Source organism: Impatiens glandulifera, chromosome 7, assembly GCF_907164915.1.
Source record: "Impatiens glandulifera chromosome 7, dImpGla2.1, whole genome shotgun sequence".
Lineage (NCBI taxonomy): Eukaryota > Viridiplantae > Streptophyta > Magnoliopsida > Ericales > Balsaminaceae > Impatiens > Impatiens glandulifera.
Window position 1 is genome coordinate 43,247,441 of NC_061868.1, and position 13,756 is coordinate 43,261,196.

The following is a 13,756-nucleotide window of genomic DNA, read 5'->3' on the forward strand; positions in this document are numbered from 1 at the left end:
TGTGTTTAAACAATTTTTTTCATTTTTAATATACATCGACATTTTTCCAAATAAATAAATAAATAAACAGTTAAAAATCGGGTCGACCTGAAATAATCCAAAATAGATACGTCAACTCTTTACAATATATATTTTTTTTAAATTAAAGGAGAACTAGCATGACACCCACAACCATGACTTCCACTTAAACTCAAAACGATTTAAGATGAAATCGAACCGTAACATTTTGATCTCTTAAACCGACTCTTAATTACTATTGATCTACCTTAGTGAAGTAATCTTCTATAATTTTCTTTTGTTGAGTTTTGTGTTTTTCTTTTTTATTCACTCATTTTTGTATGTAAGATTTTTTTAAATGGATTTGTGATTTAGCTTCATTTTTATTTTATTTTGATGTCATTTTAATTTAAAACAAGATATATGAATTAATTACATCGACTTAAATCAAGTTAGGTTCGAGTTGAGTTAGGTAATCGGGTCGGATTCAGGTCAATTACAAATAATCATGTTTATTTCGGTTAAAGATTTTAACCCGAATTACTGAACAAATTAATTTGAGGTTAGTATCGTATAACTCATTAACATGTCAATCTAAATCTCACCCGAATTGCTACTTTGTCTTATCTAATTTTTATTTTTATTTTTTAGCCTCACCTTCATCATCTCCTAAGTTTGAAATATTTGTCTTTTTTTTCTTTCATTTGTTTATAGCCTTATGGAACACCAACACGAGAGTTTGAAACAATTTTGTAATATTTTAAAGAAGAGACTAAATTGCAAAAAAGAATATAAGTGAAATAAAATCTATTAATACTTACATTTCAGCACAAGGCACAAAAAATAATCTTCTTCAACCTCGAAATCATTATCGTGTTTTTGTTTTGACGAATCAGGTACAACTTCTCCCATGGGTAACATTTGAACTAATCGAAGAGGAAATCAAAGATCTACTAGGGCTCTTTGGTACCATGTTTTTTTTTGTTTTTTTATTTTTATCTCAAAATTCAATCATTTCTTTTATCATTTCAACAATTTAATTACTCATTTTATATATTTAAATATCAAAATTACTCTTTTATTTAATTATATAAAACTATTTTATTTTTAAAAAATAAAGAATATTTTTAACTTTTAACCAAAAAAACATAATTTTTCGGAAAAAAATAAAAAAAGACCATTATAATCATGATATCAAAATAACACTCATCTTGGGTGGACTTACTAATTAAATGTTTTCCGCAGTTATTCACTTCGATAAATAGCAATACTCACCATCGTCATATATTCAACTGAGGCATCCTAATAGAGCGTTAGACTTGAACCTTGTTCCTACATGACCCGATCAATTCGTTAGATCACATCTTTTCAAGGAGAGCTAATGATTGTCAGGTATTTTGGTGTTTCACTCGCCAATACTAATCCAACTTATTTCACAAATGAGACTAATTAAGCAATTAACAAAATTATTTGTTACAAATAAATATCTAGGGTAGTATAAAATAAAATTCTGTCCATAATTATATTTGAAAACTTGTAACAAATTATATAAATAAATATGTATTCTTTACATTTTCAAATATTAGTTATATATATATATAAATTCATTTGATCTTAATATTAAATAAATTGACTCTCAATATTGCAGTTTGGACAGATTGGTATTTGGTGCGGCCATGAATGGACTAGGAATCGGGTTATCTTCACCGACAGTTCTACAAATCGCCGCCTTCCCAAGTAGAAGAAACCCTAAATTCCATTTCCCTCTCATTTCAACTTCTGAATATTTCTTTCGTAGATCATCCTCCAGTACTGTAACCGCTATCACCGTGGAGGAGATTCCACCGAATGCATTCTGTCGGCAGCGGGATTCAAATTGGAGAGGAGGTTTCAGTCTAGGGATAGACTTGGGAATGTCACGGACTGGCCTTGCCATAAGCAAAGGCTTCTCTGTCCGCCCACTTACTGTTAAGAAATTAATCATCTTTCAGAGCTGCTTCATCTAATCTATATATCATTCTTAATTCATGCTGTTCTTGTTGTTGTTGTGGGTATCACAGACTTTGGACTTGCGGGGGCAGAAGCTGGAGCTCAAAATCCTTGACATTGCAGAGCAACAAGTACATATTGTGTTTTTTTTTTGTTTTTTTTAATGTGAAAAGTAGGGTTTAGGGTTTACAAAATGATTGATGAATAGGAAGTTGATGAATTTATAGTGGGGATTCCAAAGTCTTGTGATGGGAAGGAGACTCAACAGTCTAATAAGGTTCGAAGTGTTGCTGGAAGGCTTGCAGTTAGGGCAGCTGAGAGGTCAAAATCTTTATACTTGTAGTAGTTGTAGTTTGTAGAAGAAGAAGATCTCTTTTTAAGCCATTAATTAATAAGCAAGCTTCTATTAATTAACTGCAGGGGATGGAGAGTGTATTTGCAAGATGAATATGGGACATCATTAGATGCTATGGATCATATGCTTAACCTGTAATTTGGATTCAGATAGCAAAACAAAGAGTGTTTTCAAATAGGCTAATCTTGAGAATATATCTATAAGCATAATGAAAGATTATGTTATATATTTACAGGGGCATTCGCAAGTCTGTTCGACAAGGAAGCCAAGATGCATATGCTGCAGTGGTATGTAGTAATGTATATTCATGTTTTTCGATTTACTGCCAATATTAGAAGGAAAAGCTTTGGTTTGATTGATTTGTTTTGTTAATGCTAAACTGGTCATTGTTGAATTGCAGATGGTGCTCGAGAGATACTTCTCAGTATCAGGTGAGAGTTTAGAACTTGTAGTTCCTAAGCAGTTGGAACTCCAGGAAAACCTAAAATCATGGGCGGACAGGCAAGCTAAACAAACAGGATTATTTTCAGAGGATTTTTAAACTTCTTAAAAATGTGTAGTAGATATATATGTTTTATTCTTTTAAAAATGTTATTAGAAGAAATCGAATATGAGATATTTGATTTTTGTTATGATACTTTTGAAAGTACTTTTATAAAGGGATCATTCTAAACCTGATATTAGAAAGAAAAAAATTAACTTGGATAGAACAGAGTTACAGCAATTGCACAACAATTTTTAAAAGAAATTGAGCATACCCAATTAATTACATAGAAAGTGAGACAAAATGAAAACATTACAATGAACTATAGCTATTTTTGCACTTCAAAAACTGTGACATAAGTATTAACAGATAATGGTTAAAAGAACAACCTTTAGCTACAACTATAAACTTCATACATACATACATACAAAGGTGAGGAATCCTCAAATTGGGTTTATTAGTTGGAAACCTCATCACAGACACAGCCTACAACTTAAAAACAGGACTAAGGTGGGATAGAAAACCGATGTATAATTCGCTGCCAGAACATTTGACCTTGTTTTTCATGAGTCTTTAAAGCTCTATGGTGGGACCCAATAACATTTGTTCCATTCCACCTTAGCAATTTGAACATTCTTCTAGTGGCTTTTCCATATAGTTTAAGCCCTTTCTATAAATTTATAGACCACTTCCCCTTTTACTATTAAGAGATTGAGCCACAGTTTACAGCAATCACTCATTCTTTAGCACACACTAACAGAATACTTAGGGTTTATCATGGTTCAGGATCTGCAGCTGAAACCGCAATATGAATTGAGACCCCACTAATTTAGGTTCATTCGTTCTTGATGATGCTAGTTTCAACTGAAGGCGTCTGAACAGTTCTTCATCCTGAAAGAGTGCCCATGCTGTGTGATGACAACGTGGCATCATCTAGACCAAGAAAGGGCAGCCCACAAGCCCAGTTCAGTATATATATTGGCAGATCGCTAGAACCCCTCCTCTGAGAATAGCAAACCTCAGAAAGTTTAAATATAATAGAGTTCAATGATAAATATGACATCTTTTGATTTAAAACAAAAGAAGCAATCATGCAAATTACATATAGTCTATGACCACCAAGGACAGAAGAATTTTCTAATAGCTATCTTTCATGAACCGAATTGTCATAATCACAAATTATCCGAAACAACTTCTGACACGCAAAAGAAATGCAATACAAATCCTCTTTTTAATGTTTAAAATGTTATAGAGTAATTTGGTATTAATGATTTGAATGATAATGGATAAAATCTAAATAATCCTTCATCAAACAAGGCCTAAGTGTTCATCAGTTGATGTCATGCCTAGAGTTCACAAAATCTAAAGACTCAAGTTTAAAGGAGCAAAAGGGGATGGTGAAGAAGCAATTCCTAATAAGAAAATGATGGACTGAAATGTAACATTTAACAGAGAGAGGACAGGGGAAAATAGAATATTCATGGATGGTAAGTGTATACCTTAGAAACATGTAGATCTATTCATATTGATGAAAATCTACACGAGATCAATACTTGGAATAATTGTTGAAAGGAGATTATACGATGCCCTTGTGTGCAAGTCGCCATCAATGGGAAGAGATGAGAATTCACTCTCCAGAGTGGAATAAGCATCCGCAAAAGCCTACCATAGGTAGTAAAGCAAAGATCACTCACTTTGTAAAAGGAATTTATTTTTATTACAGAGAATAATGAAATGTATGGCAATGGAGAGGAATCAAGGACTGTAGAAGATGCTTACAACTTTGACTCATTTACCAGTATTGCCAAACTCACCTTGATACACTGATGAATACGAAAGCAATTGCGGCCCACATTATTAGTTGGAAATAGCGGATCATCAATACAGATCGGGTCAATGCTACAAGATTCAACAGTGCGTCTTAGTATTTTGCTCATTTTAAGATTGAAAGCATCTCAATTAAGAAGTCTTTCCCAATACCTATATCCTCTTTCTCTGTTAATGTATAGTCCACTTCCCCGTACTGAAACACGCATTTGACGAGGATCAAACAAATTCCTATATTAAACATTATGATTAGCTGACCGAATTAGATACAACATGATGCAAGCTAAAGCATGTAATATAATGAAACATGAGTGAAATAACAATATGGAAAGAGCTTTGGACTCACCCAAAAAAATAGAGAAAATCCATTAGGAGGCCACCAAAATTCTACAACAAAGAAAAATAATGAATTAGTGACCATACTGCACCCCATAGGAAGAAATAAATTAATGAACCATTGACCGGCGATGAAAGGAAAAAATCAAACACACATACCTACAAGAAAAAAAAGACTTAAAAACACTTCTTTCTTTTTTTCCTTTTGCTCCATGAGTACTACTAAATCAGACTAGATATGGTCATACACATGAAGAGCACTAAGAGGTTCATTGTCATGAAAACCATTTTAGGCCATTTTGTGATGACAAAATATTTAAAAGTTATCAAATAAAAAGTTGAGTACTACTATATATGATTTTGGTTCAAATCACATTGTTTCATGGAGGGGGAAGAAACAAGCAAGGCCTTGGAATGATTCAATTAAAACATGAAAGTTAGTCAAACAGCAGTCACTTGTGTATTTCTATGAATTATTGCCTGACTAATGGACACCATTTTTCAAACATGAATAACGAATAAGAGATGTGGATGTCTTTTCCTCAAAAACAGAACTCTAACACGCCATCTGAACACTTACAACAGGAAAAAGTTTGAAACCTTGCCCAATATTGTAAAGCTTACTTGGTTAATTGGCCGTCCATGATGATGTTCATGTTGAAGAAAGCGTGTAATCAGCAATATCTGCAAAATCAAACTTTAGTTTCATGTTTTTCCTAATAACACAGAAAATACTAAAATGACCAAACTATATGTCTTATTCCCTTTGCCATAAGGTGAAGGTGGTCTTAACTAGACTAATGAAATCACAAGCTTCTCCAATTGATACAAGGGACTGCTTGCCATAAATAGAAGTATTGTTTTTCATGTCAAGTTGTAGGTGGCAAGTTTCGTTATTATTTTTAAAGAGGCACGTTTCATTATATTAAGTTTCTATTTTCTAATAAATGTAACATAATGTTCTAATGACCTTTAAGGATCTCTCTTAGAACTACTGATTAACTCAACAATGTCTTGACATTCTTTTAGTTTACTGGTCCAACTTTGAATAGAAGTCCCTAAAGTGTGAAATCTGCTCTCCTGATTGAACCATTCTAGAGGAAAAGAAAACTATGGAGATTTGCATCATATAATAAAACCATAGTAATATGGAAGAACAGAAATTGTCCAAGAATAGCACACTATTTTTTAAAATAAAATTTGTCTTATAAAACAAGTTGTCACTGAAGTTGTGGAACCCGTAACTACAAGTCTCCAAGAATAGAAGAATACTTCAATCAAAGAAGGAAAGGTCTGAACCCCATCCTATTTAAGCAGACATCCCATAGATACGGCGAAATGTAAAACAATGAGATTCAGTATAGTAGACATGAACAAATCAACAACCCAAAGTATATATGTAAAAGGGGAGCCCTATATGAAGAGAATTTGTGATATGTAAAGAAATAAAATGATATAAAGCAACATAACAGGACGAAAATGGAACCAAAACTAGATTATTACACATTATGGTATATACTATAGGTGGTATTGTTATTCATTTATAGGTAAGTGCTACCAGTATTTCTAGTAGTTGATAAAGGCCTTAGTTCCAAGTACTCCCGCTTAAAAATAAGACCAATGGCCATTGAAGAATTTTCCCTTTGGTCTAAAAAAAATAAAAGAACTCAAACACTTACCAAACAATATGAACTTAAACCACCTGAGTAAGATTGATCAAGGCTACGATCAGCCAAAAACTGCTTCAGCACCAAAGCAAGGAATGTGGCTGCAGGGAATTGCTCTGTGAGCCCTTTGACCTGCATATGAACATAAGTATATTTAGACATGCATATTAAAGATACCAAAATCATTACAAAAAGATGCAAATTTTGTATATTTAGACATGCATATATGCACAAATATAGAGACACCGAGAAGAGATTAAAAATAAGAAGTTGGCACACTTCACGGTAATTATTTATATTGTAAATTGATGATTTAACATCAATAAGGAATTCCAAACTTAAGTAACATGACAGGCAGAATGCTCAGAAAATTCAAAGTATTTTGCTTGTGAACCATTTTATGCCCCTCATTATAGGAGCAGATGATCACAACAGTGAATCACATTATGTTCCAGCCAAAACATTCATAATCACATTGTGTGATTTGGTTCTTAACCTGTACCAAAGTCAAGATAATTCCATCACTTGCCCTTTGGAAATACATTTCATTGTTGAAAAGAGCCTTCCAAGGCTTTTGAAAGCATTAGTTCCCTTATGAAAAATTAATGAATTTAATGCAGAAATTAAAGCTTATGATTTTTTTCTATTTAATCTTTTCACTAGACCTCAGTGGTAATAAAATAGAATTCACATCAAGTAAATTACCAAGCTATCCCCAGGAACGATTAGGTTCTTTTTTCATGAAAGGATGACAAGTCTGTTGTTCAGCTAACTTAATTTGTCAGTACCATTAGCTAAGTTTTTTGTTTTGTTTTGAAGTTCTCAGAATCATTTTACAATCCATAGCCATGTGTATCTTGAAAGAAGCTTTGAAGAAGTGCATGCTTGGCATAAAATTAAGATTTCAAAATTTGAGAATGTAAGAGCTGCTAATCAAAGTTCAAAGCAACCAGTTCTGTCGTTTGGAGTCCAGTATGTGATGATGACTTGAAACTAATGTCGAGATGAATTGATTGTGCATCCTTTCTGCTACTGTTATCAGCACCATCCCCAACCCCATAAGTATCACCTTGTTCACCAAGAACCTCAACTCTCTTCCCTTTTGATGTTGATATAGTTGAAGCAGCTGGGATAATAAGATCATGTGGAACTTCCACCACAAGCATGATTATAGGTATCTACAGCAAGAGAGTGATTAAGCAATGGAAATCCTTTGAATAGGATAAACATAAACCATAACAGGTTAAATCTAAAATAGAATGCATTACAGCAGTGTTCTCCACGATCTTGAGAGAATCATTTCTAACCCACTCTTGATTTGCCAGATATCTAGCTGCATGCTGCAACAAAAAGTGTTAAAAAAATGAAGCTCAAAATACAATAAGAGCAATATGAAATAGAAACAACAATTGACAAAGTTTGTGATATATAAATAATACATATATACGAATTGGTGTTTCAGCAATATTTTGGGCACTTAATACTGCTAAAGCAGTGACAAGAATAAGATCCGTGGTATAAAATAATTTTTATTTTACATCTGTAAGAGATGAAATTCACAGAAGCAAATGATATATATGCCCAATCATTACGTAACATCACCAGCTGTTGAAAGTAGCCTTAAAAGAAGAAATGGTGTGGTGGAAATGCATGTTTTGAAATAGCTTGATATAGTACTCATCAGCGTATAAATAAATTAGTTATTTTTTGTAATACCTGAAGGCAAGTTTCTTTAATACCATTGCGTCCCTCCAAAATTCCAGCTTCTTTAATAGGTTCCTGCCAAGAAGATTCAGTACATACAATTGCTTTCAGCAGAAGCAATTGTTATTGGATATGGTTCAAAATGCCATAATATCAACTATCATTCTCACCAAGTTTCTAACAGGTGGAAGACAAACCACTAGATCAACATCACTTGTTGGCAGAGACAATCCAGTAGCATTTGAGCCAAAAACGTTTGTCCTTGATCTAGGCCATAAGACTTGTAATGACCTAGCAACTCGCTTGACAGCCCAATTAATGTAGGGTTTCCTAATCAAATTCCGTTCAGCAATCTGGGCATCATCATACAACATGAGAATTACCTTCAGCAACTGAACATAAAGAAATGATAAAAATTGAATTTGAGAATTAAATTGACCTGTTTACAGAAAGCATCTATTTCATCATGGAGAAGGCTGTGAATAGATGAGAGAGATGCTTTCCTTGATGGACAACTAGGTAACTCAGGTGGTTCCAAAGGAAACGCAAGATCCGGCTGTGATATCCAACAGAGAATAGAATTAATTAAACAGCTAAACCAACTGGATAAGGCAGAATTGGTTAAAATGTTAGACTAACATGTTCTTGTTCATGGGATAAATGAGATATTGCAATGAGGTGATCTTGCAGTAAGGCCTCAGGTGGACCTTGATTTATTGCGTGAGACATTAGACTCTTGTTTCTCCATGATGGCCAGACTACTTCAATACCATCCACACGCATACAAGCTTCCTCAAAGCTCATAGCATCATGATATACCCCTTTCAAACCCCAGTGTCTAGGACTGGAACTACCAGAACGAACAGTTGGAAAACCCCTGTGTTTTCTGGCATCACTAACAGGAGGAGGAGGTGGACGAGGAGCATGGGGAACACAAAGCACCACTGGTGATGGTGGCCTCTTTATGCGAGGTTGCTCCCTCCTGCTTGGAGGAACACATGGGCTTCTAAGATCATGACTTAACTTGAAATCAGCCCTGGTTCTTTCTCTTGACACATTTGATACTATAATTGGTGGTAGAATAGGATAAGGAAGAGAATCTCCTAATTTAGCTTCTCCATCACAAGGTTTGCTGGAGTATGAGCCAGAAGCCTTCTCCTCTGTAGTCGATTCACTGATTGTTGAAGAGGAATGCAGTAACTTCCCAGATATTTCTTTCCCTGGTACAACATAACTAACAGACTGGTGTGCTGGCCCCAAAGGATCAAAAGGAGAACAAAAGGAAGCAGCAGATGGTGAAGTCAAACCATTAGTACTATAAGATGAAGAGAAGGAAACCATATCATCAACAGTTCTGTTCATGTCTGCTTCTCGACAAGCCCACAAGCCATCGTCAGAACTAAGAGAGGGAGGACGAGAAAAACTTGAAGTTGGATAATCAGAAGGATTCCAGTACATCACACCACCACCAAAGTGCTGATTGTAATCCATACCAGAAACTGCATGCATCTCGAGTTCTTCCTCAGATACCCAGTGACTCTCTTGATCATCTCCCAGTTCAAGACAACTTGTCATATCAGACAGCTCTGCAAAATCTCCAGAATACATCCATTCATCGTCAACTATTGCATTTTTATGCATGCTACGAGTTAAGCTCTGAAAAGAAGATTGCCTTCTGGAGATAAATCCAGAGTCATATCCGCATGCCATTGCAGGGGCCAATCCACACCCATTACGCACCATTGGGGGCCAGTCTAGACTCATGGGCAGTGGACATGCGACAACCTGGCTGCAAACTTTCTCCACACGCGAATTTCTTATTTGCGGTACAGATGATGAAAACGACTGTAGAAAATGATTTTTCCAGTTGTAACTGACATCAAGATGTAGTCTATCTGTGGCAGCCGGGAGATGTGAATTGAAAGAAGACAAATGAACAAGAGGTACCCTAGGCCATTCATGCGAATGGCATGCCAAAGAGTTAATGGAACCAGTCCCAATTCTTGATTCCCGAGAATAAGTATTTTGACCTTCTACATCAACAACTCTGGTTGTTACTTCAGAAAACATGGGTTTGGTGTCTGTTTCTTTGGCAATTATATAGCCTCTGAGATTAACTTTTTTGGACTGTGAAACATCTAATTCAGTCACAGGAATGTTAGAAGGCATCTCTTTAACAGTTCCTCCATCAGCATCTGCAGTGTGCTTGTCAGTTTTTACATTGGGAATCCCACCATGATTCAACTCAGTCCTGCTTTCAGGAGCAGAGACAACCGAGCCTGTCCGCGTTATTTGAACCAGATTGTTCCCCCCAACCTGTTCACCAACCAGATTACTAGTATCTAATTTTGGTATAGATCCAATACTAGATAAAACATCCTTAGAACCATTTAGAACAACACAATCACCAGATCCGCAACCAGGGCCATTAGCTTCACCTTGGCTGGCAGAGGGTCTGTCAGCATCCATGCTTTTGCATTCTGATAATATAACTTCAACTGCATTGCCTAAACCAACCTTCTTAACTTCACTCTCCTTGTTCTTACCCTTCCTAGAAACTCTTTTGACATTGTCATTGACAACTTTACTACAATGTTCCTGGTAAAACTAATCACATGGTTAATAAATATAAGAGAGACAGTAACACGATTCATATTGAAGTAACTAGTAAAATAAATCCACCTAGCAACTTAACCTTCTTAATAATCTGAGGTTTATCAGCTGCTCCATTTGGAAAAGCACTATCAGTGCCCTTGGTACAAGTAGATCCATTGTCATGATCCTAGAAAGTTCTTTCAATAAATTAGAAACTCGTCTTCACTTGTTTAAATTAGAGACTTCTAAAAAAACCCAGAAACATGATACCTTAGTTGGTTGATTAAATGGTGGATCGTTTCCAGAAGATTTTTGTACAGGGTTCTGTCTTTTAGTATTACGACTCCTACTTTTTTTCTTACGGGTGGTGGTAGTAGCAACTTTCTCATTGGATTTCTTTGAAGAAAGAGTCAAGCTATCTTCTTCCAGAAGTTCCAGTTTTGTGCAATCAAGTGAAACCAACATGAGTAAATCTCGGAATTTCCTGAATATGAAATCTGATATGGTGCTAACTGAAATCAATGAGCTGAAAAATACTCTCTCTTCACCATATTCACTATGCTGATATTGAGATAGCAGAGTGACAATATCTTCAAGAATAAATAGTCCAAAAATGGAGGAGGCATATGATGGATATTTTCCTGAACGTTCAGCAGGATTCTGACTCAAGCAAAAGAGATCCCCTTGAGATGATACAGACCTATTAAGTCTTAATTTTTTTCTTGATTCTGCACAAGAAATACATATTTCACCATGACAAGTACCATTTGCTCCCTTCCCCATTTCAGAAACCTGAAATTTATAATTACCAGACATATATACTCTTATTATTTTAGCAACATAAACAGAAACAGACGCTAAAATCACGAAGAAGGTTAGATGAATTAACAAAAGAAAGTTAAATAATCTATTAAGAGCAACATGTGGTTTACTTTATGCATCTTTAGCGATGTAGCATATAAATCATCGTGATAAGTTTGGAAGCAACATCATGAATTAATGTATGCATATGGTCATCAAATCGATAAGGTGTTTCTCCAACTATATCTCAAAAGCAGGCTTTAACACGTGTTTTGAGTTTTTACCCATCAACATGACGGCTCATTAATATGTTACTCAGCTTTGTATGGTATCTCTATGTCTTACCTTTAACTGTTTGAAACAATGAAATCTACACATTTGTCTATAAGTAGATGATATTGGGTTTTCTCAAACACTGAATAAGGCGGTTCTCCAAAAGTAATAATAATAATAAATCAGGGTTCAAAATGGAAAACCTACTGACTTGAGATATTGAAATACCAGAGACTTGGCTGCTTTTCCAAAGAAAGTCTGGAAGATCTTCCTCCTCATAGCAACATCCAACTTCGTCCACCATTCAATACATCCTTTCTTCCTCCAATAAACGTTTGCTGCAATTCCAGACATACCCACCTTGTCCTTAAGTTTCACCCCTCTTTTCTTGCCAGCATGACAATTCAACCACGACAATCTCAATGCCACCTCTAACCTGTTTACTACAAATGCCCCAATGCTGTAATACCCTTTATTCTTCAGCCACTCCAATTCCGCCCATTTTGCACACAACCCATTTTCCTCCCCCCTCAAGAAACTACCATTAGACATCTCATCCATGGAGGCAATAAAACTTTCCACATTTTCCACAAAACTCTCGCACACTGTAATAGAGTCCAAGAAATCCTTAGAACCCTGAGAACAACAAGCAGAATTCTCCAATCTCTCACCTTCCTTGGAATTAAACAACCGGACTGAATCATGAATTAGCCGCTCCGACTTGTTGGTCTCGCTTGTCCTTGCCAACAGCCCATGAGACCTCCTGTAGCAAAGACTAGGAAGTCCTGGTCGATCACCGGAGGGAATATCTGGCAAGACGATGAAAAAACCGTGGCCATCAGATATGAGTTTTTCTTGCATTTGGAGGAGAATTTGGGTGAAATTAAAATCAACGACGGTGAGATGGGATTGGCGTTGGTGGGGAGAGAGGGAAGAGAACCAATTGAGAATAGAAGATCTAGGGTTTGTGGGTAGAGAAGAAACAGGGGTGGTTGATGTTGATGAAGAGTGGTAGAGGGACATGTGAGCAGTAAGCGAGTCGATGAGTTGTTTGGAGTCCATTGACGACGCCATTGAAGCTTTGATTTCTTCTTCTTCGTCTTCTCTTGACTAATCGTAATTAAATTTCTAACATCAAATGGTTATGCGATTCTTCTCTTCTGTAGCAGACTTGCATAAGGAAGGAAAGGAGGAACATCAGCAGAAGAACAAAATGACGATCAGACAACTTAGGAAATAAAAAAACAAGAATTACTATATTCATATATATCGGTTATCATTTCACATTTTAGTTTGACTAAAAATTTATTTAGATTGTCACTTGTTTAAATATTTGATAAAAAAAAATTTCACATTTACTTGTTTTATTGATTTCAAGAATCATCTAATCACATAAATTGTTCATAAATTTTAATATATAAATAATAAATTGATTATATGTGTATCATTATTAATTAATTTTCTATGTATATTATATATAACAACAAGTTTGATCTCAAAATGGTCGAGAATCTAATGAGTGTGTCCCCTTGTTTGGGTTAATATATATATAATTGATTATTTTTTCTCTAAAGATTAAATTGGTAAACTCAATCTTTTTTAATTTTTTAAAAAATTTATTTAAAATTAATTTTTCAATCAATCACTCACTCATTTCATTAACAAAATACTAAAATATCTTCTATTTTAAATTATTATTTTTTATTTTATTCATATATATCAATACTC

The 13,756-nt window shown here is 34.9% G+C and overlaps 2 protein-coding genes across 3 annotated transcripts; one reads left to right on the forward strand and one right to left on the reverse strand.

The window, feature by feature from the left end:
* Positions 1 to 1,638: 1,638 nt before the first annotated feature.
* Positions 1,639 to 3,019, forward strand: LOC124945205 (putative pre-16S rRNA nuclease). Its single transcript, XM_047485598.1, has 6 exons — positions 1,639 to 1,964; positions 2,058 to 2,117; positions 2,195 to 2,307; positions 2,407 to 2,475; positions 2,577 to 2,628; positions 2,742 to 3,019. Exons 1-6 carry the CDS (start codon positions 1,674 to 1,676, stop codon positions 2,880 to 2,882), a joined length of 726 nt encoding a protein of 241 aa, XP_047341554.1. The 5' UTR covers positions 1,639 to 1,673; the 3' UTR covers positions 2,883 to 3,019.
* A 133-nt stretch (positions 3,020 to 3,152) lies between these two features.
* On the reverse strand, positions 3,153 to 13,225 carry LOC124945204. Of its 2 annotated transcripts, XM_047485597.1 has the most exons (16): positions 12,257 to 13,223; positions 11,225 to 11,746; positions 11,055 to 11,141; positions 8,999 to 10,957; positions 8,799 to 8,915; positions 8,530 to 8,712; positions 8,372 to 8,434; positions 7,924 to 7,995; positions 7,606 to 7,833; positions 6,668 to 6,787; positions 5,613 to 5,672; positions 4,999 to 5,039; positions 4,806 to 4,883; positions 4,640 to 4,724; positions 4,325 to 4,487; positions 3,153 to 3,828 (listed from the first exon to the last, which is right to left on the reverse strand). In XM_047485597.1, exons 1-15 carry the CDS (start codon positions 13,100 to 13,102, stop codon positions 4,362 to 4,364), a joined length of 4,587 nt encoding a protein of 1,528 aa, XP_047341553.1. In that variant the 5' UTR covers positions 13,103 to 13,223; the 3' UTR covers positions 3,153 to 3,828; positions 4,325 to 4,361. The 2 variants fall into 2 exon arrangements, 1 of the variants encoding a protein (XP_047341553.1); XR_007099973.1 differs by lacking the exons at positions 3,153 to 3,828; positions 4,325 to 4,487; positions 4,999 to 5,039 and having other exon boundaries at positions 12,257 to 13,225.
* Positions 13,226 to 13,756: the final 531 nt, after the last annotated feature.

Bases quoted from the DNA above. Each gene is read 5' to 3' on its own strand.
- LOC124945205 (XM_047485598.1), top strand. From the start codon at position 1,674: ATGAATGGACTAGGAATCGGGTTATCTTCACCGACAGTTCTACAAATC. The intron at 2,476-2,576 runs GTAATTTGGATT...ATATATTTACAG, and splicing joins ATGGATCATATGCTTAACCT to GGGCATTCGCAAGTCTGTTC. The intron at 2,629-2,741 runs GTATGTAGTAAT...GTTGAATTGCAG, and splicing joins AAGATGCATATGCTGCAGTG to ATGGTGCTCGAGAGATACTT.
- LOC124945204 (XM_047485597.1), bottom strand. From the start codon at position 13,102: ATGGCGTCGTCAATGGACTCCAAACAACTCATCGACTCGCTTACTGCT. The intron at 5,673-6,667 runs GTAAGTGTTTGA...TTGATTTTGCAG, and splicing joins GTTTAAGTTCATATTGTTTG to ATATTGCTGATTACACGCTT. The intron at 4,725-4,805 runs GTATTGGGAAAG...TGAATCTTGTAG, and splicing joins AACAGAGAAAGAGGATATAG to CATTGACCCGATCTGTATTG.